Source organism: Aethalodelphis obliquidens, unplaced genomic scaffold (genome assembly GCF_003676395.1).
Source record: "Aethalodelphis obliquidens isolate GAN/ISIS:26980383/991018 unplaced genomic scaffold, ASM367639v1 scaffold3, whole genome shotgun sequence".
In the NCBI taxonomy this organism is placed as follows: Eukaryota; Metazoa; Chordata; class Mammalia; order Artiodactyla; family Delphinidae; genus Aethalodelphis; species Aethalodelphis obliquidens.
The window spans coordinates 14534067-14561919 of NW_020837947.1; the positions used below are offsets into that span (position 1 = coordinate 14534067).

General features: G+C 43.4%; 1 protein-coding gene across 1 annotated transcript in view; it reads right to left on the minus strand.

Annotated features, from left to right (window-relative positions):
- AKAP12 (A-kinase anchoring protein 12) overlaps window positions 1–27853 on the minus strand; it is a 102194-nt gene that overhangs the window by 34254 nt on the left and 40087 nt on the right. Inside the window, exon 2 of the mRNA XM_027083364.1 lies at window positions 10989–11091. Coding sequence (XP_026939165.1) covers window positions 10989–11091 — 103 coding nt within the window. The remainder of the gene's footprint in view (window positions 1–10988; window positions 11092–27853) is intronic.

Below are 27853 nucleotides of genomic sequence, written 5' to 3' on the forward strand. Positions count from 1 at the left end.
CTTCCATCTCCTTGCCTCCTGGACAGAAACAACCAAGCTATCCAATCACAGAATTGCCCTTACTTCAGCATCCAATCTAGAGATGACTCCTTCACTTTCTCAGAATCATCCAGCATAAGCCCAAATCCTATAATAAAAGTCCTCCCACCTCCCACATTACTCCATTACTGAGCCACCCATGCCTAGAATCCTCCCTCGGTGCAGCAGGGGCTAAATAAACCTAACTTGGTTTGACTACACATGAGTTCCTGCTGGTCTCGAAGCGGCAAGGAATTAAATTGCCATTGATAGATTTAATTGGTACATCTGTCTCTTTCATTATCTCTTAATTTGTGTGAATATATTTGAATCTATTATTTTCCCAGCAACTTTTACTGTAATCATACACAATGATAAAGTGCTTAAAATGACTTTTTTTTTTAACTTAAAAGGTCAGCTAGTATATTTAGACTGGCTTCAAAAATAATTGCAAAGCAAAAATTTACACTTGCAAGAGTAATACATTTATTTAACCTGTAGTCACATGAATTAAAATTTACTTGTAAAGGCAACTTTTCTGCAAATCTAGAGTGTGATCTTTAAAAGTATATCTTTTTTTTAAAGTCAAGGTGGAATTCACTGCCTAGACAAAGAGTAAATTCTGGATGACAGAATTTACTTCTAATCCCTCCAGAAAACATAGTCCTGCTCACCAAAATTTATTGCATAAACTCCAAGGTCATGGGAATTCCCTGGCGGTCCAGTGGTTAGGACTCCCAGCTTTCACTGCTGAGGGCCCAGTTTCAATCTCCCTGGTCGGGGAACTAAGATGCCACAAGCCACTCAGCACAGTCCAAAAAAAAAAAGGAATGAATGTTTAGAACAAAAAAATCGGTTCTTAGAAATTAAAAATATAGTGACAAGATGAAATCTATTCTCGAGGACGTTCTCCAAGAATAAAGAGATACAAACTAGAGGAAAAAAAAGTTTTACTTAGAATCATTCTAGAAGTTCTAAAATCTGAACAATAGTAATCTCGAAAAGAGAGCAAAGAAAAAGAGGGAAATGGAAGACATAATTTCCTACAAATGAAGTGCATGAGTTTCTAGACGGAAAGAGGTCACACGAACCCAGCATGTTGAATAAGTGGATTCACATGAAGATCCGTCATTGTTAGATCTTCCGAACACGGAGGACAAAAAGGACTCCGTGAGATAATGGGCTATCCAAGGGATTAAGATCAGAATAGCATCAGATGCCAATAGTAATACATTTATCAAGATGACACTGATAGAATCCTACTGTGTTAGAACACTGATCAGAAATTAACACAACTGGGGTAACGGTCAGGGCCAAGATTTGACAAGCGTGAGGAAGGCATCACATTTCCATACACTGAGCTTTACTAAGTGAGGCCACAGAGCTTGAGATGAATCCCGGGGGCTCCCTGCAAGAGGCTGCTTAGGGGCAAACCGTGGCTCTGCTAAGGGGACCTTTTTGACCTTCCACTTTATTTACAACTAACAATGACTTGAAAAGTGGGATTTCTCTTATTCTCATCTCTAGCTACTGTTATCATGTAAAGGCTGTCTGCTTATGATCATGCTGGGTGAAGTACCGAAAGGGTGACTAAGGATTCCAGCGTTAGAAATACCCACGTGTATGGGTATTTTCTTCTATTGTCTTCATTCTGTGTGGCAGTAGCTCCTTTAGCAACATCCTTGATAGGGGAACTCCTTTATATACTTCTGAATCAATTTACTTCTGGCCTCCAATCAATTCCTCCAGTACGTAATCCTTGGTTTAAAGCAAACTAAGCTGTTCTCGTGTTTTAAAGAGTCTGAGAAATAAACTCTTCTTTAAAAGTGGGAATATTGAAATTAATACCCCGTTATGCTTGGCAAGCTTCCATCAAGCACATCCATATCTGAAATATATATATCAGCCCTGGCATTTTTCTTTGAATGTGAGACAGCTTGTCTTCTCTGGGGAGGTTCTGCCTAGAAGAGAAAAGATTAAAGGAAAGACACGATAAATGTTTTCAAATACTCAGAGGGCTGCGATGTGGAAAAGGGAGGTGAGTTTGTTCTATGTAGCCCCAGAAGGCAGCACCAGAAGCAGGGAGCAGCTGGAGGAGGCATATTCTCACTCCAGTGGAATAACTGGTTTCCTTTTATGGAGAAACTCCCCAAACCTTCCCGTGTTTAAGCAGAAGAGCCTTCTGAGTGGGGGCAGGAGCCTGGCGTAGACAGCCTCAGACTGCCTTCCCACGGAGGCTTCCTGGTCCCAAACCTGGCTTTCCAGCTGACAATCATAAAGGCAGGTGTCCCGGGCTGAACTGCATCCTCTCCACATTTGTATGTTGAAACTTTAAGCCCCAGCACGTAAGAACGTAGCTGTATTTGGAGAGAAAGTTTCTAAAGAGGTGACTAAGTTAAAATGAGACTGTAAGGGTGGACCCGAATCCACTCTGCCTGGTGCCTTATAGAAGGGGATTAGGACACATAGAGACACCAGGGATGGGCACACACAGAGGAAAGACCAAATTCTGGATGACAGAATTTACTTCTAATCCTTCCAGAAAACATAGTCCTGCTCACCAAAATTTATTGCATAAACTCCAAGGTCATGGGAATTCCCTGGCGGCCCAGTGGTGAGGACACAGTGAGGACACAGAGAGAAGCCGGCATCCACAAGCCAAGAAGAGGCCTCAGAGAAACTAAACCTGAGGGCACCTTGATCTTGGTGAGAAAATAAATTTCTGATATTCAAGCCACCCATTCTGTGATATATTATTATGGCAGCCCGACCAAACTAATACAGCAGGATAACTGCCTGGTACTTGGTGTCAGTCTAAATACTGCATGTCCGGTTTAAGACACATTAAAGCAACCAGTTCATTCAATTAATTCAATCCAGCATATATCAATTTTCACCAAAATAACTAATGCATGCATTGTTAACTGGGGGGCAGGGGGGTCTACTTGATATCACATTGTACCGACACATTAATTACGAAAACAGTTGGTAAAAATTCAAAGTATGGTGCTCAAGAATAAGACTCAAATGATAGGCTAAAAAGTTGTAGAACTTAAGCTCAGAGAATACACCTTCCAGAGATATATACAAATATCAATCAGAGGATTTATGTTATCAAAGCATCCTTCCATATAGGGACATTGTGCTCTAGAATATACATTGCCAGGACCATTTGGGGGTTGCTGTATTAGGTGAAACTGGAGCTGTTTTAAGAACGTCCTTCAGACCTAAATGTCAAAAACCAAAATTTTTTTTTGGCTGCGCTGCGCAGCACGCAGAATCTTATTTCCCCCAACAGGGATCGAACCCGTATGTCCTGCAGTGGAAGCATGGAGTCTTAACCATTGGACCGCCTGGGAAGTCCCCTAAAGGATTTTTATTAAATAAATAAAATGCTAAATTTAATGTTTCCTTTCTTGGCTTAGTTACCATTAGAAAACCATTAACTGCCTCGATCCCTCCAAGGGAGAGGGTCTGAATCTTGGTACGTTACTTGGACAAGCTATAGGCCCTCTTACCTATGCTCCTCAAGGGGGCCATCCATCCTATTCATGGGTGCCCTGGAGTAGCCTCAAAATTACAGCCGTTTATAGGTAAGTCTTTGCAGTAATTTAAGATTGACTGACAGTCTTTACGGCACTTATCAACATCTTGCACTCATTCTGGGCCATAACCAACCCCTATTACATGATTCTGATCTCCTCCCATGTAGGCAGAGAAAAACGTTACTTTGTGGCCACATTTATGAAGCTCCTTATCTTTGTTTCATACCTAAATAATTACATATGGAGACATTCTTGAATGTTTTCCCCTCCTGAACTTTTTTTTTTGTTTTAATGTACTTATTTTTGGCTGCGTTGGGTCTTCGTTGCTGTGCGCGAGTTTTCTCTAGTTGTGGCGAGCGGGGGCTACTCTTCGCTGCGGCGTGCAGGCTTCTCATCACGGTGGCTTCTCTTATTGCGGAGCACGGACTCTAGGTGCGTGAGCTTCAGTAGTTGTGGCACGTGGGCTTCAGTAGTTGTGACTCGCGGGCTCTAGAGCGCAGGCTCAGTAGTTGTGGCACACGGGCTTAGTTGCTCGGTGGCATGTGGGATCTTCCCGGACCAGTGCTCGAACCCATGTCCCCTGCATTGGCAGGCGGATTCTTAACCACTGCGCCACCAGGGAAGCCCCCCTTTTGAATTTTTTGTTCATTAAAGTAAAAACTTCAAATCTAGAAGATGGCTTTTAAGATCAAACTAAAACGAAAAAACGTAAAAGTGTTTTTATAAAAAGCCATGATGAAATTGACAAGTAGATTCCCACCTGCCTAAAGTCACTTGCATATCTTCAACAGTTAAACCATCATTGTTTTTTTAAATGCCTATATTACCAGTACTGCTGATGTGACTCAGTCACAGAATTTCAGAGACGGACAAGGATGTTCATTTTACAGATGAAAACTGCTGCTCAATGAGATAAAGGGATGTATTCAAGGTTAGACAGAAAACCACTGAGAAAAGCAGTCTCACCAGTGTTTTACTCTTCTGGAATGAACTGATTATAAAAGGGAGGGAGGATGGATAGAAGTCTTACTCCTTCTTCCTTCACCCACCCCACCCCAAATTTTCAAGTTAGAACAAAAATAAAGGTTCATTGCACTGTCAGACTTAAATAGACTTCAGAGGGAAAAAAGCTCTATATAGCTTGGATGTTAGTTACTGAAAAATAAATCTGTGTTTCTTTAAAGATGAAAGCAGTAGAGTATTTGTACCAGAAATTTGTCAATGACATAACTAATTTCAGAGAAGCACGCTAAAAATATTGCTGTGGAGCAGAGGACTGAATTAAAACCAGTTCCCAGAAAGTGCAGACTGTAGGGCTTTTGCCTAGGTTCAAGGCCTATTTTGTGAGTGTTTCAAAACATTACAAAACAGGATACAGCTTGAGAAAATGTCATGTATTAATATTGTATTTGAAGTACCAAAGTGTTGGAAGGGAGACCCCTCTCTGTCTATCCAGCCCTCATATTTGGTAGCATCACTGGGCGTTCTTATTTAATTGCAGGCAGGTCAGGGTCTGATTTCATGTTTCCAGGCAACAACACCTGGATAACCAATGGTGGGCACCTGTGAGAGCCCAGCACCGGAAAGTACCAGCTTTGTCAGTGCTGATGCAGCAAAGGAAAGGGAGCCTCGGATACATCTAGAAAGCTCTGGTATTTACGTAGGGAATGAACTGATATAAAGGGAAAAGCAAACAGATCCTCCTCTCCCATATGAGTGAAAATGTAATATTGTGAACTCTAATTTAAAACTGTGTCTTCACTTATTCAAAATTTTTTTGAGCACTTACTATGTGTCAGACACTGTTCTAGGCTCAGGGGATTCAACACTGAAACATATAGATCCCACCCCAACCCCCCCATCCCAAGAAATCTCTGCTCTCTTGGTTCTTATATTTTAGCAGAGGTGGGAGGTAAGAGACAGGCAGACTGAACGCCAGATGTTGACAACTGATGTAGAGAAAAATAAAGGAGGCATGGAGGGTAGTATTTGTGCAACACACATGTCTTCATGAGAATACTAACAAGGTACCAATTATGTCACAAATTGAAGGAGAAAAGGGATTGACTCATAAAAACATTTCTTCCCAGTTGGGAAAACTGTATCACAGAGAAACAAGTGTTTTGGAGGGTCATCTTTTAACAGCATCCTAGAGCAGCACTTGGGGTACTCATTCTTCACATAAAGTTTTTAAATGATCAAAAAGCAAAGAAGAACAACTTTAACTCCCAGATGGATTTTCTGTAAGGTAACAAGATCCACAGGGAGGGCTGTGATCATATCCCAAAGGCACTGTACACCAGCAAATTCAATAAAGGCCAAGACAATGACATTCAGCACCGTTAGAAACATGAAATTCTCCACAGTGCTGCAGACTCAGTTTCTAGATAACTGAGCAACGGATCCTCCATTTTTGTTACTGTATCTGCAGGGAAAATATCAGGATGTAGAAAAGTAGAACCTTGAGAAGGATAAGGAACACACCCTCTTAAAGACTTCTGCTTGAAGTGACAAGATTTTTTTGGCGCGGGGGGTATTTTTTCTTGGGGGTGAGAGGATGTTTTCCAGGCTCGCCTCCCAGGTCAGAGAAATCACGTGCAGTGATTCACGTGCACAGTTCCTTAAGCAGCCTCCGCACCATTGTGCTCACATAGCAAAGCCTGTTCCCCCAGTTTGCCGGCTGATACTTGCGGCTGACCCCAGAGTAGCAAATGCCAAGGGCAGAGCTCTCAGCTGCAGCTCCATCGCTGCTGGTGTAAATGCCCTCGCTCGGTATGCAAATAGTACAAGGCATATGTGTGCAAAAATTCAAACACCAAGGAGAGGACCACCATTGTGTGTTTATTCTTTCATACAAGCAAATGTGACCTGTGACGGATGGAGAAAACATAACATTCACAGGCATTACAATGTTTGCTGTAGCTACTCTGCAGAAAGACAGATCTCAAAGAACCCCAAAAATAACTGTCTTGTAAATGATACATTCAAATGTACGAAGATCACAGTCACATGATTAACTCGTATATGGCAATGAGTTCAGTAGGCACTTTAACAAATATATTATTATCAAAATAAAGAGGTCTTGGGACTTCCCTGGTGGTGCAGTGGTTAAGAATCCACCTGCCAATGCAAGGGACAGGGGTTCAAGCCCTGGTCCAGGAAGATCCCACATGCCGCAAGCAACTAAGCCTGTGCACCACAACTACTGAGCCTGTGCTCTAGGGCCTGCAAGCCACAACTACTGAGCCCGCATGCCACAACTACTGAAGCCCGTGCTCCTAGAGCCCACGTTCCACAACAAGAGAAGTCACCTCAATGAGAAGCCCACGCAACACAATGAAGAGTAGCCCCAGCTCACCCCAACTAGAGAAAGCCCGTGTGCAGCAACGAAGACCCAACGCAGCCAAAAATAAATTAATTAATTAATTTTTTAAAAAAAGAGGTCTTAAGTTTTTTGATTTTGTAATCCTTAATTTCCCCATCTGTTCGGAAAGAAAATAATCTGCCCATCAGATACTAAGACTGAATCAAAAAAAAGAAAAATCTAAAAGTTTTAATTTGCAAAAATCTGAAATCTAAAGTTGGACCCGGACTGAGATATAATGTTTTAAAAATCATTCTTGTTCAGGCACCCACAGAAACGCATAGAAAACCATATAAACGATAGACTATAGAACAAATGACAATCTGGGTTGGGAGGGGTCTTCTTTTTCTTTAATCTTTCCAGCAGAAGAGATTAAAATCAGCAGAAGCAGATTTTCCACAAAACTAACGGCACCCTGTGAGTGCTAGGCGTGGCTTGGCTGGATAGAACCTTCTGGTTCGGAAAAGGCTGTATTTCTGTATAAGCATTGTGATAAACGCTAAATTGCCTAAAAAGAGCTCAGAGAAGAGGGACTCACTCCAAGGCTAACGTAACTCGGTGTGAATTCTTTTTTTTTTCATTTTAATAAATATTTGTTTTCATGCCTGACTGTATACTCTCTAAAAGATGGCCCCTGAAATTATATAATCAATCTTCAAGCTCCCTCCAAATCACACACACACACACGTGTGTGTGTATATCTATATCATCTATATATGTGTGTGTATATATACATATATAGATATATATGTGTGTGTGTGTATATCTATATCATCTATATATGTGTGTGTATATATACATATATATAGATATATATGTGTGTCTGTGTATATCTATATCATCTATATATGTGTGTATATATATACATATATATAGATATATATGTGTGTGTGTGTATATCTGAACCCTACTGCATAGTTTTGAAAATATTTAGTAAGCAGATCCCTTTTTCTATCATTGAAAGAAAGTTTACAAGGAAACAGGATTTCATTTTCATTATAGGAAGAGGACTGGTTCTGAATTACCAGGATTTCTGGTTTCAGAAAGAAGAGTAAGTCAAGGTAGAAGCACATTTGCATATTCTACATTTGTCTAAATATTGTCTGTCACTTTATTTATTTATTTTTTTCTTTTGCAGTACGCGGGCCTCTCACCGTTGTGGCCTCTCCCGTTGCACAGCACAGGCTCCGGACGCGCAGGCTCCGCAGCACGTGGGGTCTTCCTGGACCGGGGCACGAACCCGTGTCCCCTGCATCGGCAGGCAGACTCTCAACCACTGCGCCACCAGGGAAGCCCTGTCTGTCAGTTTAAATTAAAACCCCTCGCGCAGGAATGCCCCTCATTTGTAGTTTTCTCCCATCCAACGATCCACCTATGGCAGGACCAAATTCCACTGCTGGCCAATCCTCCCAGGGACCAGGGTGGCTCAGGTCTTTCCTTACTGAAGTGGGCAAGAGCAGAAACCAAGACCCACCAAATCCTACAAATAAGCATCACATACCAAATTATGCCTTCATTTACATTACAGTAAGCCGCCATGTAGGACACGAATTCCTGGAAATACATAAAATCTAACCTATGTCAAAATAAAAGCATGAAAAAATACTGTTTAATAATTTAACATAGAGAATTTTCTGCATTTGCATTGCAGACAAAATAGGAAAAGAAAACATAATAAAAACAAGTGTACCAGGCTGCCTCAGAAACACCCTAACAAGCCAAAGCAACAACAGTTCTGCTTAAAACAGTAAAAGCTCATCCCAAAGGCAGAGCCTCCGGAAATGCCTCCAGGGGGAGGGGTGGCCTCTGCAGCCCTGGGCCACACGGGGGTCCTTTCTAGGCCCGCAGGCCTTTTCAGGATCTTGTGAAGGACAAGGTATATTAATCACCACTCTTCCTGCAAGAGGCATCTGTATTTGCTCAGACCCCCAAGGCCATGGTAGGCTCAGGGAGACAATGGAATAATCACAGGGTGGGAACAGAATCACTTTCCATAAAAATCAGTGTTTAAACACATGGCTGAAAAGTGAAAGAAATTACATCTGGACTAAAGGAAGACAGCCAGCGGATCTCCAGTAAACAGGCCACAGATTAGACAGGATTTTCACGCTACCTAGGATTGTATGGAAACAAGGGCATCACTGAAGCCCCTCCCTTCTCTTATCAACACTCCACACCAGATCAGATGAAAAGGCCTGGCCCGACACTCCCTTGGGGGCATATTTCAGTGACCCCACATTGCCAAAATACTTTCCGAAGCCACTCGCCTTTCAGAAGAGCCCTCCAACCCAGCGCACTTTCCCTTCTGGGTTTTCATTCTACCCTTGCTCAGAAGATGCCACGCCGGTGGGCAAGCCTGTGGACACGGCCCGCACAGCGGGTGAGAGCTCGAGCTTGGAAATCTGCTGATCTGGGTTTGAATAGAGATAGGACCTGTCTCACAGGGTTACTGCTAGAGGCCATACTGCACAAAAGGCACAGTTCCAGGACCCACAATAAAAGCGTGTTAAGTGTTGGCTGTTCTTATTGTCCTCCCTTCCGGCTGGCAGCCCCTGTCCCAACAAATCTAAACCTAACCTCCCCTCAGTTCCCCAGACCTTATCCCACACCCTGACCTCAAACGAGGCTCCTCCAGAACTCTGAGCAGCTCTCATCTCTTGCAAAATTCATTAGATAATCAACACGTTGCCTTGTCTTAACCTTTTTTTTTTTTTTGGCCATGCGGCATGTGGGATCAAACCCGTGCCCCCTGCGTTGGAAGCCTGGAGTCTTAACCACTGGACCACCAGGGAAGTCCCCCTTAGTTTCATCTTAGGGAGCCTTCCATAGACTAGCTTGTCTCCCCTGGTGGACCGTTTCTTAGCTTTCTTCACCCTCCCCAAAGCACAGGGCACGGTGGCTTGCCCATCCAGGGAAGGCTCCAAATCGGCTGTGGCTTGATCTGATTCAAACGTTATCATGGGAAGGACAGAGCGTGGGACTCTGGAATTTGGGTTGGGGCCGTTCCAATTACTTTGGTAGAAATTATTTGAAACTCTCGCACTAGGTCGTGCAGATCCTCTTTCTGTGAGGCTGTATGTACTTCTAGCTTTATATGGTGCCTGTGGTGCTATAGAAAGATCAGGATTCCCACCAACTTCAAAAGCAGCCCCCTGCTTGCGGCAGCTCCACAGGGGCATTGAACACGAGGAGAAACAGGTTCCACATGTTAGAAGAATCTCATCTCACCGAGGCAATGGCCAGTCTCCTTTCACAAGACTTTCCCTTCATTTGTCTTATTCACATTACATGTAAGCATGAGTTCACTTACGGAAAATGATCATTCTGTGCCTCTTCAACAGCAGTGGCTAAATGATTTCTTTATGACTAAATGGAACAACGAGACAAGAAACAGGAACAGAGGAAGGTTCTTCTCCAACACGTGGCCTTCGCAAGAGACCTACTTGTCAAGGTGCTTGATTCTGACCCCCAGGTGTGGTCCCCAGCCCCTCCACGGGCTGACCGGTGATAGCGTGGTCACAGATTTGCTTTCCAGTAAACACCTCTTAAGGATCTCTGGGCTCAAGAGCTATAACACATGCGCATATCATAGTTTGGGCAAAGAGGTATGCACCTTGAAATGTACGCTACCAGAAAAATCTTTGCAAGGCCAGTAGGCTACTCTAGAGTGAGAGATACTGACTCTGAAAGCAACCAAGACTTAAGCATTTCCAACAAGAATTCACGTTCGACATCAGACAAGTAGTTGGAATAAGGCAACAATAACAACAACAACAAAAAGATCATGAAGTTTCAGGTAAGGATGCCTAACAAAAAGGAAAAACAACTTCACTTCCATGCTCAAGTGTTACTATAAGCTCCCAGGGGCTATGCAAATGGCCAGATAAATACTTCTTTTTGCAATCAATTGACTGCTTTTGTTGTCAACATCACCCACCCCCAGGTAGGATGACAGTGCCCATTCTATCCAGGCCTGTTTTTATTGTTCTGCAGGGATCCGTTGCAGGTGTTGTTTGTCCTCCAGCCCCTGGTTCTGCCCAGTCCCCCGCAAGGCGACTTACCATCTGTGACAGTTTCCTCCTCCTGGCCATTCAGGGCTCCCTCCTGGAGGCCTTGCTCGGCTAAGCCGTTCACAGTGGACAGCTGACCATTCTTCTGTAGTAGCTACGGGGAAGACAGAACCATGTAAACTTAATTTCAATCTTCACAACCAAGTTAGAAACGATACTGTAAGTTCGAGAATATAAATCATTTAGAGGAGAAATACAGAGAACTGGAGGGCTAGTAACAGTGAAGAGTTAAGTCTTTGTGTGTGTGTGTGTGTGTGTGTGTGTGAATGATCCAGCTATCTTACAAAAGATACAAGGAGCTATGAACAAGCAGATAGGACTCTGTATCTGGATAAAGGTACACACCATTCATGCATTCGTTCACTCTTCTGAAAAACCAGACATAGGCCTGACACACAACACCCATCATTCCAGGCCTGTTTGAGATTTCACAACGACTAAGTCAGGTGTGGTCCCAGACACTTTGAGCTTACAAACTACTATGGAAGGCAGACAGCCCTCTGAAAAATATTTTTTACTTTAAAATAATGTTTCCTTGTGATTAGACACAAGATATGCATATTTGGCTGGAATATATATCTAAGCGACAATGTGTCCTTCTCGGGGAAGAGGGCAGACATTTAAATAAATAATTACTGAATTGCAGCTATGGAAACTGTCACGAAGAAGGAATACATACAGCAAATGACGACAAACAGAGGGTCATGACCTAGGCCAGGGTGTCGTGAAGGCTTCTCGGAGGAAGTAAAGGTAAAGCTAAGATCTAAGATGCCAGCAAGGGGTATGTGAGCAAAAGGTAAAGGGGAGGCAAGTGAGAAGGCCCCATGGTTCAAAGGCCAGTGGATCCAGAGCCCAGTGAACAAAGAAGAGACGCCTAACATGTGTGTTCATGACTCATTGTATTTTCCTTAAAAATATTACTAAAACGGTGGTTTACAATCGTCCCCATAGGGTAGCCCGTGCAATTGACGTCATCAGATGCAAAAACAGTAGACATATAGACATGCCCAGTTTTTTTTTTTTTTCCGCCCCAGGGCTTGCAGAATCTTAGTTCCCCAACCAGGGATTGAACCCCGGGCCCACAGCAGTGAAAGCGTGAGTCCTAACCACTGGACTGCCAAGGAATTCCTAAGACATGCCCTAATTTTTTAAATTCTGAGAATATAGGTTAAAAGTTTTAAACCAAATAAAAATCGTACAATAGGGCTTCCCTGGTGGCGCAGTGGTTGAGAGTCCGCCTGCCGATGCAGGGGACATGGGTTCGTGCCCCGGTCTGGGAAGATCCCACATGCCTCAGAGCGGCTGGACCCGTGAGCCATGGCCGCTGAGCCTGCGCGTGCGGAGCCTGTGCTCCGCAACGGGAGAGGCCACAACAGTGAGAGGCCCGCGTACCGCAAAAAAAAAAAAAAAAAAAAAATCGTATAATAACCGCTAGGAACCTAAGGATTTCAACAATGCTTTATGGTCCACATACATTTCTCATTTTCCTTAAAACCAACTTAGCGAGGTGCTACTGTTTCCATTTTACAGATGAAGACACTGAGACTCAAAGTGATTACAGAGGGGAAGGCTGGCCGGCCTCGGGTCCCACAGCTCAGCCATGGCCTGAAGGCCAGGGCTCACCACCAACTACTTCCAGAGATTTTTCTTTTTCTTCTCTTTTTTTTAATACACAGATGGTTCCTTTCTTCCTTTCTTTCTTTCTTTCAGTATTTATTTATTTGGCTGCACTGGGTCTTATTTGCGGCATGCGGGATCTTTAGCTGAGGCATACGGGATCTTTAGCTGAGGCATACGGGATCTAGTTCCCTGACCAGGGATGGAACCTGGGCACCCTCCATTGGGAATGCAGAGTCTTAACCACTGGACCACCAGGGAAGCCCCCAGAGATTTTTCCGCAACACAACAAAGTGTTGGAGGACCTGTTACTACGCACAATGACAAAATGCCTTAAATAGTATCCCATAGTACCCAGACCCGATCATGCCAAAGTAATCTCAAAGCTGGACACTCTGTTTGGCATCATTCCATGCCGTTTACAGGCCAATGGAACATGCTGGCCAAACCATAGGCTTCCATCAGAGCCTTGAAGGGAGTAGATCCAATTCAAGATGATCAATCCAGAAGGTTCGAACGGTGCTGAAACGGATTTCACCTGGCTGTTCCCTGCTCCCAGCAAAGATGCCCTGCAACTGCAAAAGCTGCCTTCTGAAATACCGTCACTGTACTCTAATACTCTCACTACAGACGGGAGAGCCGGCTTCAAAATGTCCATGGTGAGTCAGGGTATTAGAAAGGACGCTCAGATTACACTTCCACTTAAAGTCTTCTCTTACCAAAATATGAAAGATGGGAGTTTTAAATGAAACCTAAAGACGAAAGCACAGGAGATGGGGCAGGGGTCCCCACAATGCTCATCAGCAAAAATGTCAACGTTTAGGAGTATTTTAACTAAATTGCACTAGTCTTACGCACGAGTTAGACTGAGATTTCATTAATAATGTGATGAAGAGCTAGTGGGGGAAAGCAGGAAATGCATATTCTTGTGGGCTACATGGTCAACCAATGAACCTTAAACCTAAAAAATTTAACACAGATAGCATGGCATGGCAACCTAAGCAGGGGAATGAAAGACAGCCATTCTAATACCTCGATTTCAAGTCAAAAAACGTTGGTCAGCTGTGCTCCTAGTTTAGGATCCAGAACTCTGAACTTTATTATAGAGTCTAGAGTTCTACAGAGTTTCTATACTTTTGAGCTATTTCTCACAATTCTTCGTGAATTGTCAAATCCAAGACATCTTTAGCAGGAGTCAAATTGAGTATTTTCAAACTTGAGGGATCTATAGGACACGGCACAAATTTTCATCTACTCTTTTAGAATTGTTACGCGTATACAATGATGTATTACATTAGATGATATAAAATAAAATGAGTCTTTGAGATCACCTGCCAGCCCCCTTTATAGTCAGCGTGATAAGTAAATTGTGGAATAGTTATTCCCCGTGACCACAGGGCAACTGTCTTTACCTCAGAAAGGCACTTACTGACTTAACTTTGGTGACAATTTATGACAGCGACATTACTGAAACTGAGTTTTGAGCTTATTTTATTATATGTGTAGCTTGGGTCCAGCAAGTGTGCCCAAGCTCTGACCCATGAGTGATGTCTTGAGCACTCAAAGCCCGTGACACACCAGCCCTCCACACAACAATGGGACGTCATTCCATTCAGCCATACTCAGACACTTCCACCATTCTGTGTTTTACTTAGAGATGCTTTGTACAAAATCTCACGTGTTCTTGTACATGGATAATTCACTTTCTGGCCAACCCGATCTATGGTGTTTTTGTTTTCCTTTTCTCCCATTCCCAACCATCTAAATAATTCATACTATTGTTAAGGGTTCAGGTGCTTCTGAGAGTTATCAGCACGTTAAAGTCACGTCAAATGGCAAGAAACCTAACCCACAGTTCCTTAACACTTAAGTTCTTTCTGTCTTTTCTATGTGTTTACATGCACACAAGCTTTCTTTTTTTAAAAAACAAAAATGGGGACTTCCCTGGTGGCACAGTGGTTAAGAATCTGCCTGCCAGTGCAGGGGACATGGGTTTGAGCCCTGCAGGAAGATCCCACAGGCTGCAGAGCCACTGAGCCCGTGCACCACAGCTACTAAGCCTGCACTCTAGAGCCCACGAGCCACAACTACTGAGCCCTGTGCCACAACTACTGAAACCTGCGTGCCTAGAGCCCGTGCTCCGCAACAAGAGAAGCCACCACAATGAGAGGCCTGTGCACCGCAACGAAGAGTAGCCCCCGCTCGCCGCAACTAGAAAAAACCTGCGTGCAGCAACGAAGAACCAATGCGGCCAAAAATAAATTAATTAATTAAAAAAAAAAGGAGAATACATGCTTTTATAATCTGATTGCTTCGTACACTGTGGATGCATTTCTTTGTCACTAAACACACATCTGGCTCGTCCTCAGTCTTTCTCTCTTTTTTTCTGTAACTCAGACGCCCACAGAAGACAAGGATTTCAGTTAAGCCCAGATAGACCCTGAAAGACGTACAGACACAACTCAGTGACACACCGGGTGGGAAGGGCCGGAGCCAGATGAGATGCGAGGGGAAGAAATCGGTATAGGATTGAAGTTTCCAAACGTGTTCATGCTGAAGTTTCCTCACATAACTTCTTTTTTTTTTTTTTTTTGCGGTACTTGGGCCTCTCACTGTTGTGGCCTCTCCCGTTGCGGAGCACAGGCTCCGGACACGCAGGCTCAGCGGCCATGGCTCATGGGCCCAGCCGCTCTGCGGCATGTGGGATCTTCCCGGACCAGGGCACGAACCCGTGTCCCCTGCATCAGCAGGCGGACTCCCAACCACTGCGCCACCAGGGAAGCCCTGTCACATAGCTTTATCCATCCACCTTGTTCTTACTTTTATGAACAGTTAGGTCTTTTGAGATGAGAACTAGACTTCAAAGGCATGCTTTTTGCACTGAAACACAGCTAGCACCGGGAAACTTATTTTCCCACTGGATTTCTGCTTCAAAAACGGTAAACGCCCCCTTTGAGCAAATCAAAACCCTAAATGTTTTCAAGCTTATCTCCCTTGAGTGGGTCAGCCAGAGTTTATTCCCGTAAAGCATTACCACATTACAACTAAACAAGCTTTAAAAAAAAAAATCTTGAATGCTTCCAGTAACACTGTTGTCTTCTCATTCCTCTAAGGACAACAACAGAAAACATCAAAATGGTAGCTAAGGGCAGAAAAGCCACCCGATGTCTCTGTCCCCTTTCCTTCTCCACAGGACGGCCCACAACTTGCTCTGAACCCCTTTGCAGAGTAAGCTGTAGGGGTATCAAGCTCTTTAATGAACATGCTAAACCATGAACAAAACGGGTGAGCTCCTGACATGTGTCAGGATGCTGGGGGAAAAGGAGGTGAGCCTGCGAACCATTTCCTCACAGAATGATGCTCCCGGCTCCACCATCTCACTGCAGGACCAGCACGGGTGGGAGCGGCCAGAGCCCTGCAGTCCACACAGCAGATGAGGCTCTGAGCAGTGCCACTGGTCCCAACAATAACAGCAAAACCCAAGAAGCAGAACTATTACATGGCTGTAACCAGGAAGGAACCAGAACCTTGTCAATATAAGGAGAACACATGCACAAATGATGAGAATAAAAAAGATAATCTGGAAATGATTTTAAATCCCATGACAGAACTTATAAAGAAGACTCTTCAGGGACTTCCCTGGTGGCACAGTGGTTAAGAATCTGCCTGCCAGTACAGGGGCCACGGGTTCAAGCCCTGGTCCGGGAAGATCCCACATGCTGCGGAGCAACTAAGCCTGTGCACCACAACTACTGAGCCTGCAAGTCATAACTACTGAGGCTGCATGCCACAACTACTGAAGTCCGTGCACCTAGAGCCCGTGCTCCGCAACTAGAGAAGCCACTGCAGTGAGAAGCCTGCGCACTGCAACGAAGAGTAGCCCCCACTCTCTGCAACTAGAGAAAGCCCGTGCGCAGCAACAAAGACCCAACGCAGCCAATAAATAAATAAATTACTTAATTAAAAAAATGGTATCAACAAAGCACATGTGATAGTGTAGAGATGTATTTTATGTTGTAATATTAAATTTAAAAAGCAAACTAGGGGCTTCCCTGGTGGCGCAGTGGTTGAGAGTCTGCCTGCCGATGCAGGGGACACGGGTTCGTGCCCCGGTCCGGGAAGATCCCACATGCCGCGGAGCGGCTGGGCCTGTGAGCCATGGCCGCTGGGCCTGCGCGTCCAGAGCCTGTGCTCTGCAACGGGAGAGGCCACAACAGTGAGAGGCCCGCGTACCGGAAAAAAAAAAAAAAAAGCAAACTAAACAGTTATAGGTACAATATGATTACAAATATATATAAGAACATACCCCAAATAGCTAAATAAGTGGTGATAACAATATTACCAAATTGTTAATATCACAGTATACCAAATAATCATCGGGGAGGGAACTGTGAATTTTTCATATCCTTTGTTTTTCTACTTTTCTGTGTTCTGTTCCTTGTCTAATATACCTGATTACTTTTATAACTGGATGGTGGGAGAGAAGCTTTTCCTTCACACATTATCCTGTCTTAGTTTGCTTATTGTTAGTATGGCTGGGAGACAGTTCAGAAAATTCTGCTTCACCGATTGCCAGTCACATGGATTTTCATGGGAAACGAGAACTGCTTTAAGACAGGAACTTGACACTGAGATCATATTTCAGGAGGCTTTTCATACGAACTAAGCCATACTCACTCCTCCACCGTGGAGGACATGGTGGACTCAGAAGCAGAGCGGAGGGCTGGGTGCTCGGGGGCAAGATGAAATACTTCACATCTGGTGTTTTATCATTGTCGTAGGCTGAAACTTGGTAATTCCAGGTCAGCAAACAGAAGGTGGCTGGGAAAGCAGGGTCTGATCTGCCATCTACTTGATCTTTGGCCTTGGGAACATTATTTAGCTTCTCACAGCCTCCTCTCTTCTTCTGTAAGCTGGGGTAAGAATTCATTTTCACCTACCGTAATGAATAACTGCAGCTTCACCCCACACATGTTAAGTGGCTAATGAGTCAACTACTAACGTAAGTTTTAGCAGTTTTTGTTCTACCATTTGGTCAACAACTGCGATCTAATGGGAATGAATTGTCCTGTGCCCATTTCCCCTCTAAAATGAAACCTCCAAGACTTCCTTCCTGTTGCCTCCAAGCTCTGCACCCAATAGAACATCTCGTGTGAAGACTCCTAATTAGACTTCTTCTAATTTTCTAATGGTCTGGGTGGGAGAAGAGAAGCAATGCAGTTTATACAAAGGTCTAAATGGGGGGGAGCCACCTGAGTTTTTTCTCTTCTTTGTTCTTTTCTTAACCCTAGAAGGTACAGGGGAAACAGCAGACAGAGCACAGTCAGGCTCCTGTCAGCCATGGAACCTTATCTCTGAGCTCATTTTCCCAATTATAAATTGAAACTAATGCCATCTCTATTTTCAGGCTGGTTGAGATTCAAATGAAATATTTGGGAAAGTTCTCTCTCTAAATGGAAAAGCTCTCAGAAGCCATTTTATGTCTGTCCACTTGATCAAATCAAGGCAAAGCTTGGACTCCAGTATTTTTCCAGCCCTTATATCACACTAAATTGTCCTCATGTTTGTGTTAAAGAAGGTTTCTTTCTTTCTTTCTTTTTTTTAATGTGATTGGATTATAGCTGATTTACAATGTTGTGTTAGTTTCAGGTGTACAGCAAAGTGATTCCATTTTCAGATTCTTTTCTCATACAGCTTTTTCAGATTCTTTTCTCATATAGGTTATCACAGAATATTGGGTCGAATTCCCTGTGCTATACAGTAGGTCCTTGTTGGTAGTGTGTGTATGTTAATCCCAAACTCCTGATTTATTCCCCCCGACAACCCCCGCCGCAAGGAGGGTTTGGAAGGAGGCAGCATTAGATGTGAGACGATAAGAAATCCAACAAAATGAGACATCTGTGTACAGGGACCGCATCTCACTACACCCACTCACGGGCACTTGAACAGGGTTGTAGCTCAAGACTCAGGCAGCCCTACAGTAAAATGGCTGTAGCCTTGCTTGGTCACAAGAAGAGAAAACAATGGCTGGAGAGAGGTAGCCTTTTCTGCCTAGGATTCCTGCTTGGTTTGACCCTCAGGTAGCAAAAGCAACTTATGCTGCTGTGGGAATGGGGCTGTAAATGACATACCACGCATCCACACCTCCACACTCAGAGCTGCGTGGGAGCTGTGAGGGAGCCCATCCATCAACACCGACTAAAAAGCTGACCATCCTTTTGGCTGAAGACTCACTATGTTCAATAGCCACAGCTCCAAACAGTGTATTCACTCTAGAGCCACGCTGTCCAAACGGCAAACATGAGGACCATGGTGAAAGCATTTCATTCCCCCTTTTATTTAAACACAGGCACACAAAGCATTTTCCAATGTATTTTAAATTTTCTAGAAATAGGCTGAAAATAAGAGGCTAAAGGCAGAAACTGATGACTCTATCAGCAGTCCGTGTTTATAAGAATTTTAGAGGGGCAACAGCCCTAACTGTTGTGAGCAAACTGGATTGAATTCTTTAATCCCTCTATGCCTTCCCCTACACAGCCATGCTTTCCAACAAGTTAGCTTTAAGATGCTGTGTCTTGATACGAAACCTCTCTACCACAAGGACACGTCTCCTCTGAGATGCAGAAATAAAACCGTATGAAAACATCAGTTGTTAAAATAATTTTTTAAAGATTTTCTTTAAGATTCTAAAAAATTATTGTTAATTCTATAAAGAGTGACAATAACGTGGTTAGGTTTTTATAAAGTCCTCAACTGGGGACTTCCCTGGTGGCGCAGTGGTTAAGAATCTGCCTGCCAATGTAGGGCACATGGGTTCGAGCCCTGGTCCGGGAAGATCCCACAGGCCTCAGAGCAGCTAAGTCCGTGCACCACAACTACTGAGCCTGCGCTCTAGACCCTGCGAGCCACAACTACTGAAGCCCACGCACCTAGAGCCCATGCTCTGCAACAAGAGAAGCCACCACAATGAGAAGCACGCCCACCACAAGGAAGAGTAGCCCCCGCTCACCGCAACTAGAGAAAGCCTGCATGCAGCAACGACGACCCAACGCAGCCAAAAATAAATAAATAAATAAAATAAATTTATTAAAAAAAAAGTCCTCAACTGTTAGAGATATATAATAATGGATCTATAGATGACATATCTTGTATTTGTTTTAAAATAGGCAAATAAAATTTAAAAATTGAAGTTAGACAAAATAAGACTGGCAAAATGTTGATTACAGTTGAAGCTAGGTGACGGGTACTTGTTATTCTCTACTCTCTATTCTATTCTCTACTCTACATTTTGAAATCTTCCAGAATTAAAAGAAAAAATAAAATTTTCTTTAGTGAACCTTCTCACAGAGTTAAATTTTGGGGTGTAGCCGATGAAATCTGTAGACTCAAGAAAACCTCAGTGCAGTCGAGAAAATTTCAAAATTTTTATATTTTAAACAGTAAAATGCTTCACCCCTTGGTAATCATCTAATTTCTAATTAGCTCAAGATATACAGTAAGCAGGGCTAAGGCAATTCTTAAATATTAAGAAAGATATATTTCTAGTCTATGAATTTGAAAAAAGATTTTAGGCAATCTATAAAAGAAAATTGAGAACTTTTAACTTGCAAAGCTTTTCAGAGAGACAGAATATGAACTACTTATCAAGTTTCAGAGGTATTGTCAAAACATCGGGCCAAAAGCTCTCTCAAACCACATGAAATTGAGAAGAGCATGTACCCCAGGTCAGGGGTGCTTCTAGCAACCTCTAAAACGGAGAAGTCCTTGTCTCCAAGAAACTGGCCTTTAGAGATCTCTTTCTGATGCCAGTTTTCCTCCTGAAAAGGAGGACAGACCTTCCTGTCAGTGTGGCAGCTGCCCCACCTCTTAAAATCCTGGTGCCCTGAAGCCTCTGATCTTTAAAGAAAACCTCTGTTTATTTTTAATTTCATGCTACTTTTTTCCACTCGTATATTCAGCAAAACAAAACCGACAAACAAAAATACGCCCTTACTGGCTGGTAACTTTGCTTTAAATATGAGTGAGTTCATTTGAAGGACCAGAAAAGGGGGCGGCATCTCATCACCATCACCCAGAGTCAGTGTGGCCCCCTTCCTTCCAGCCCCACCCAATGAAAACAGTGGTCCAGCTGTCTGACCCTGCACATACTACCAATTTATCCTGCTGGTCTTTACTTAGAAATCTGACAGTGAGTCTACAGTGCTGTTCAACTAGACAACATCCCCCAACCCACAGCCAAAGTAAAAATATTGGCCAGAAAGCCACATTTAACCAAGTTTATACCTAACTGGCTGAGAGCAGTTTTGTTGTGCTGCTGTTTATTTTATTAATTTAATTTAATCAAAGTGGAAAAAATTCTGATGTTCAGAATACAAAGATTAATCTTATTTTGCTTTTGAAATTGCATTGCTCCCTATTTATGGAAAGTTTCTGGAACATTATCTGCACAGCACATGAGGGTCCTTAAATGCCACTTGGTGAAGGGTGTACATACCAGATAGACAGTCTCTGGTCATTGTCTCCAAATCACTAATTTTCCTGTTTCTCGTAGTTTTCAGTAAAATTTGTGAAAATTACTTAATATAGTTTTAGGAGGAATAACACAGGCTCACCCCTAGACATGAGAAAGAATGAAAACTAGGAGATATCCATTAAAGTCCCTAGTTTGCTTTTAGCCTGCGAAATTAAATTTCAATTCAATTGAATGTTTCTACTCAAATATTCAAATTGTTGAGTGTCTTAGAAAGTAATATCTCTCATATTATTTATTTAAATCCCAAGGGACTTGGCCACTACAGGTGAAGTCATTTTATGAGGAATGGTGTCTACAATTTAGGCCTCCAAATCTCAAAGATCAGCATTTTTCAAACTGGTATCCAAGAATATCAGTATACGAGGTATATCAGCATATATTAGCAGGCTTCTCTCAGAAGCGTTCTGGGCTCAAAATCAGCTTGCGAAACTCTGACCTAGACAGTTAAGCAGATTTAATTAGAATTTAGAGACTCTTGAATGTGCATTCTGAACCTCTAAGGAACAAACCATTACAGCATTTTCTCAAGTGACTTGCCCACAGAACCCTTTTTGAACCACATCCATTAACATCTGCCATAAGTAAAGACACAAAGATAAATGCAATATGTTTTAACACACAACATTTCAGTCAAATATTCCCCTACATTAAAAAGTTATAGTTGTTTTAAAAAGTATTAAAACTCCTGGGTTCTCTGGGAAAGTATGTAAAAGAAAACAAAGAGCTCTAAATCTGGTGAGGTAGGAGATCAGCCATGCTGATTTCAAGCAAAGGGAATTTATAAGATCTCTGCTTGAGATGAAGGAAATGAAAAGCACCACCGACCCAAGATAGCAATTCACTGAGCGAAGAGAGGTCACCACAATTCCATTACGTGAAATGCCTACCTGTATTGTTTGGAGTCCTCACACAATTGAGGTCTGTATCATACTTAGGACAGAGAGATGCTTGATAAACACAACACCTGTGTGGACAGCTAAGTCAGAGGACTGATACTACCTAACTTAATATAAAACTACAGTAATCAAAAGACAGTACGGTACTGGTGAAAGAATAGACAAACAAATCATGGGAACAGAATAAATTGCCCAGAAATAGACACACACAGATATAATTCTAATCTTTGACAATGGAGGCAACTTAATGAAGAAAAGAGAGTCTTCTCAACAAATGACCCTGGAAAATCCTATGTCCACTTGCAAATAAAGCTGTGTGAACATTCATGTACAAGTCTTTGTTTAGATACATGCTTTCATTCCTCCTGGATAAATACCTAGGTGTATTTCCTAGGTATTTATATATTTATATACCTAGGTTATATTGTTGGTATATGTTCAACTTGTTAAAAAACTTCCAAACTTGGAGCTTCCCTAGTGGCACAGTGGTTAAGAATCCGCCTGCCAATGCACGGGACATGGGTTCGAGCCCTGGACAGGGAAGATCCCACATGTCACAGAGCAACTAAACCCGTGAGCCACAACTACTGATCCTGCACTCTAGAGCCTGCGAGCCACAACTACTGAGCCTGCGTACCACAACTACTGAAGCCCACACGCCTAGAGCCCGTGCTCCCCAATAAGAGAAGCCACCGCGGGCTTCCCTGGTGGCGCAGTGGTTGAGAGTCCACCTGCCGATGCAGGGGAGGCGGGTTCGTGCCCCGGTCCGGGAGGATCCCACATGCCGCGGAGCGGCTGTGCCCGTGAGCCATGGCCGCTGAGCCTGCGCGTCCGGAGCCTGTGCTCCGCAACGGGAGAAGCCACAACAGTGAGAGGCCCGCGTACCACAAAAAAAAAAAAAAAAAAAAGAGAAGCCACCACAATGAGAAGCCTGCGCACCGCAACAAAGAGTAACCTCTGCTTGCCTGCAACTAGAGAAAGCCTGCGCGCAGCATCAAAGACCCGACGCAGCCAAAAATAAATAAATTTAATAAATTAAAAAAAAACAAAAACCTTCCAAACTGAACATGGATTAATTTTATTTTATTTACTTTTTCTTAAGTTTTTTTTTTTTTTTCATGTAGACCATTTTTAAAGTCTTTACTGAATTTGTTACAATGTCGTCTCTGTTTTATGTTTTGGTTTTTTGGCCCGGAGGCATGTGCGATCTTAGCTCCCCAACCAGGGATCAAACCTGCACCCCCTACACTGGAAGGCGAAGTCTTAACCACTGGACCATCAGGGAAGTCCCAACATAGATTAATTTTAAAATAATTATGCTGAGTGAAAAAAGCAAGAGAAAATTATACATGTGGTATATTCCATTTATATACATTTCTAGAAAATCCAAACTGATCACAGTAACAGAAAGAAGATCCGAAGTTACAGAAAGGAGGGGGAGATTACAAAGAGGCATGCAATTTGGGGATGTGTTTGATATGCTCACCATCTTGATGGTGATGATGGTTAGACAGAGGTAGATGTACGTCGAAATTTATCAAACTGCACACTGTCAATTATTTCTCAGTGAAGTTGTTAAATGCAATGAGAAAAAAAAAAGAAAGAAAGAAACCTGGGAATCCTAGGCCAAGTCTCTGAATCACCAGCGTCCTCCTCTATGTGGAAACTATGCAGAGGAATTAGGACATGAGGCTTCCCTGATGGTCCCCACAGCACACCCACGTGTGCCATCTCTCCTCAGGGGGTAGTGCTAACACTCGTTAAGAACCAGCCAGTCCTCAGCCTCATAGAATCAGGAATGAACTCTAAGCATTGAACTTGAAGAACTGTTTTTTTTCCCCCTCCACCAACTTGTCCTGAACTAAGAAAACACAATCCTTCTTCTATTATGTTGGGTCAAGGATACGATCCATCTTACTTGAGTGAACTACGGCTGAACTGAGGTGTCCAACTGGGGGAAAAGACGAAGCACAAGCAGCCCAGCTCAAAAGATTCTTGTGTTAGGACAGGGAACACGTCCCACTCAGGTTACTCCGTGAGCTCCCAAACCTGCTGAAGTTCCCGGTTTTACAGAAAAGTGAGCACCTACCATCTGTTGGTTGGTTGTTTGACTGTGGCCCCAGTGGGATGAGGCTCTCCAGCTCTTGTCAAGTTAGACATCTCAGGATACAGACCCGGAAAGCTTATATTCTCGTGTTATGACAGAGCACGAATGTCAAGTTACTTTCTTCCCTTTTGACCTGTTGCACCTGTAAGATGTACAGGGCAAAGCACCTGCCTCCACAAATCCCAAATGCAAAGTAAGAAAAATATTACTGTGAAGAGAACGATAAAAATGAGTAGCCTAAAAACACAAGATTGGTGTTTTGAGACTCTTCTGACAATTGTCACATGTCTAGTTCCTTTTGAGCCCTTTCACCAGAGTTTCATCCTTGTAGATTTAAAAGTCACGATCCCAATTCCCACCTAATCCCTACACACCATGTCATATTCCGGGAATTACTCTCTTGTTAAATGGCTGCTTCTTTCAAAGGATGTGCGTTTGGTAGTAAAATAATGACGTCACATCCTTGCTTAGGAATTCGATAATACAAAATGTTCTGAAATCCACCACGTGCCATAGGAAGGCTAAATAGTTTCTGAGCCTGACAGATAAACAATTTTGACAAAGGAGGAAACCAGCGTTATCTCAAGTAAAGTTTAGATTTTAAGGTTCAAAAAATTGTAGATGCTAATACTACTTCTCTTTTTTCTTTTTGGCCACACCCCACGGCTTGTGGGATCTTAGTTCCCTGACCAGGGATTGAACCCAAGCCCTCCACAGTGAGAGTGAGAAGTCCTAACCACTGAACTGCCAGGGAATTCCCTAATACTACTCCTTCTGATGAAAGACTTGTCCCTAAGACACAAGCGTCAGAAACTTCACCACGGTAGGAGTCCCAAAAATATACAGTGCCCAAACTTTGCACAATAAACTCCAATCGCCAATACAAGACGCACATCTGGGATTGAGTACGGGTCCAGTGGTAGAGGCTCATCATTACCTGGTTATAGGAGAGAAGGCAGAGATGAGAAAAGGGGAAACACAAGAAAGTCTCTTAAAAGAAGCTCTTCTCAGGGCTACCCTGGTGGCGCAGTGGTTGAGAGTCCGCCTGCCGATGCAGGGGACACGGGTTCGTGCCCCGGTCCTGGAGGATCCCACATGCCGCGGAGCGGCTGGGTCCGTGAGCCATGGCCGCTGAGCCTGCGCGTCCGGAGCCTGTGCTCCGCAACCGGAGAGGCCACAACAGTGAGAGGCCCGCGTAACGCAAAAAGAAGCTCTTCTCCTATTCCGAGATGTTTATTTGCTCGTTTAAGTAGCCCAAGGGAGCATGCATCACCTCCGTTGGCAGGTACTTCTACACCATGTTATTGTGGTAGAGAGAGATGGAACAGATGTTTACTCCAAATTTTGCCCAACACAAACAACATACTTTTTTTTTTTTTGGCCACGCCGCGCGGCTTGCAGGATCTTAGTTCCCCGACCAAGGATTGAACCCAAGCCCTCAGCAGTGAAAGCACCAGGGAACTCCCAGCGACATACCATTTAATTAGGAATATAATTGAGACCACTGTCAAAGTTAAATAGCATACTTTATCAGTATGCAAATTTAGTGGCCATACTGCTTTTGAACCACATTGCTTAAAATGACTGCTGATTTAAAAAAAAAAAATCCAGTTAGAGAGAACATATTGATCATCTTGTTGCTACTTCAGTTCTAAGCTTGTGATCCATTTGACTGAAAAAGAAAACAGGCAAAGTTGCTTGTCTTATTTTCAGTAAAATGAACTTAATTTGCAAAGATGGCCCATCTAAGATAATATGATTTAGAATCAACAATTGCTATCCTATAATGTTCTACCCTAAATATTTCTAGCACAATCACTGGAAAAGCTAAGATACAGAATAGCAAACCTGCCAATTGCTACTCCACAAAGAGCCGCTCTGCGTTTGCTAAAAAGCATCTATTGCTTCCTGGCCTGAATTCGAAACTGCTTTTTGATTGATTAAATGTCTGCCTCACATCTGCTTCTTTTTGAAGCCCGCTAAGCAGGGGGTTTCACTGCTAGAACCTCTCCTGCCTGAAGCTTTTAGGAGAGAAGGCAACCCAGCAAGGAAGGAAGGGGAGGGGGCCAGCCAGCGGCCAGTGAGAGCTATGTGAAGCCATCCCCAGGGACGTCCAGAAATGCCTCCTTCTATGTGAAAAACACTAAAGAAGGTTTCCTATACTCTGTGGCATATGGATTATTTCACACAGTTATTAAACATTTAGCTCTGATAATGGGCTTGAAGATGCCATTCTGGAGGAATCCATTTAGGGTCTGTGATGGTTAACAGCAGAATTAAAATGATAAATTGAAATGGGTTTCTCTGACGTGTGTGCTTGGCCCTGTACTCCCCGGAATTCAAATGGCCTGCTGCATACCAGAAGAAGGGACGTGATCCAGTCCTGCAGCAACTGCAGCATGGCTACTGTTTATCAGTAAGTCTGGTCGGACTGAAACAAGGCCTTTGTCTAGGCCCATGGATTCATAAAGGCAGTTAATGGCAGAACCCTTCCTTAACCGGTAGAAATGCTACAAAGCTTCTCTGGATCCATGTAGCGCAGTGCAGCAAATGAAAAGCGGACATGACAAGCAGACAGATGGGGAGGGGTGCCCAGATCCGTTGCTTATTAGTTGTAAGAGCTTTGAGCACATTTGCCATCCTCTGAGCCTCTGTTTCTTCACCTATACAATGGCGATAATACTATGCAGAGTTGTCATTGTGGCCACACCCCAACTCAGTTAGGCCAGCATCTCTGGGAATGGGACCCGGGAGTATAATATTGACAGAGGAAACTGATCATTGGTGAATGGGGATACCGGGTTCGGTCACTGGCAGAGACTGGAACCCAGCTCTCAAAAGGAAAACAAGGGGTGAGGGATAAATTAGCAGATACACACTACTATATATAAAACAGATAAACAACAAGGTCCTACTGTATAGCACAGGGAACTATATATACTCAATATCCTGTTACAGACCATAATGGAAAAGAATATGAAAAAGAATATGTATATATTACTGATTCACTTTGCTGTACACCAGAAGCTAACACAACATTGTGAATCAACTATACTTCAATTAAAAAAGTAAAGACAGGGGTTTCCTTGGTGGCGCAGTGGTTGAGAGTCTGCCTGCCGATGGAGGGGACATGGGTTCGTGCCCCGGTCTGGGAAGATCCCACATGCCGCGGAGCGGCTGGGCCCGTGAGCCATGGCCGCTGAGCCTGCGCGTCCGGAGCCTGTGATCCGCAGCGGGAGGGGCCGCAGCGGTGAGAGGCCCGCATACCGCATAAAAAAAAAAAAGTAAAGGCAAAAAAAAAAAAGAAAAGCAACAGTGACTATTCTAAGAACAGGTTGATACTGGTCCATACACTGCTTCGGTCTCAATGGTAGGCTTCCAAAGCATCTTGTTCAGATGCCTCTTCCCAAGCCATGCCTCCTGGACAAATAAAAGCATCTTCAAACCAGACAAAGCAAAACCAAACCCAAACTGACGCAAACCCTAAACACGCTAGTCATCGTGTTCCCTAAGGAATAAAGAGTCACAACCAATGTCTCTGCAAGTTAAGCATCTCTCAGCCTTTACTTTGTAAATTTATTTATTTCATTTATTTTTACTTTTGGCTGCGTTGGGTCTTCGGTGCTGCGCGCAGGCTTTCTCTAGTTGCAATGTGCGGGGACTATTCTTTGTTGCGGTGCACAGGCTTCTCACTGTGGTGGCT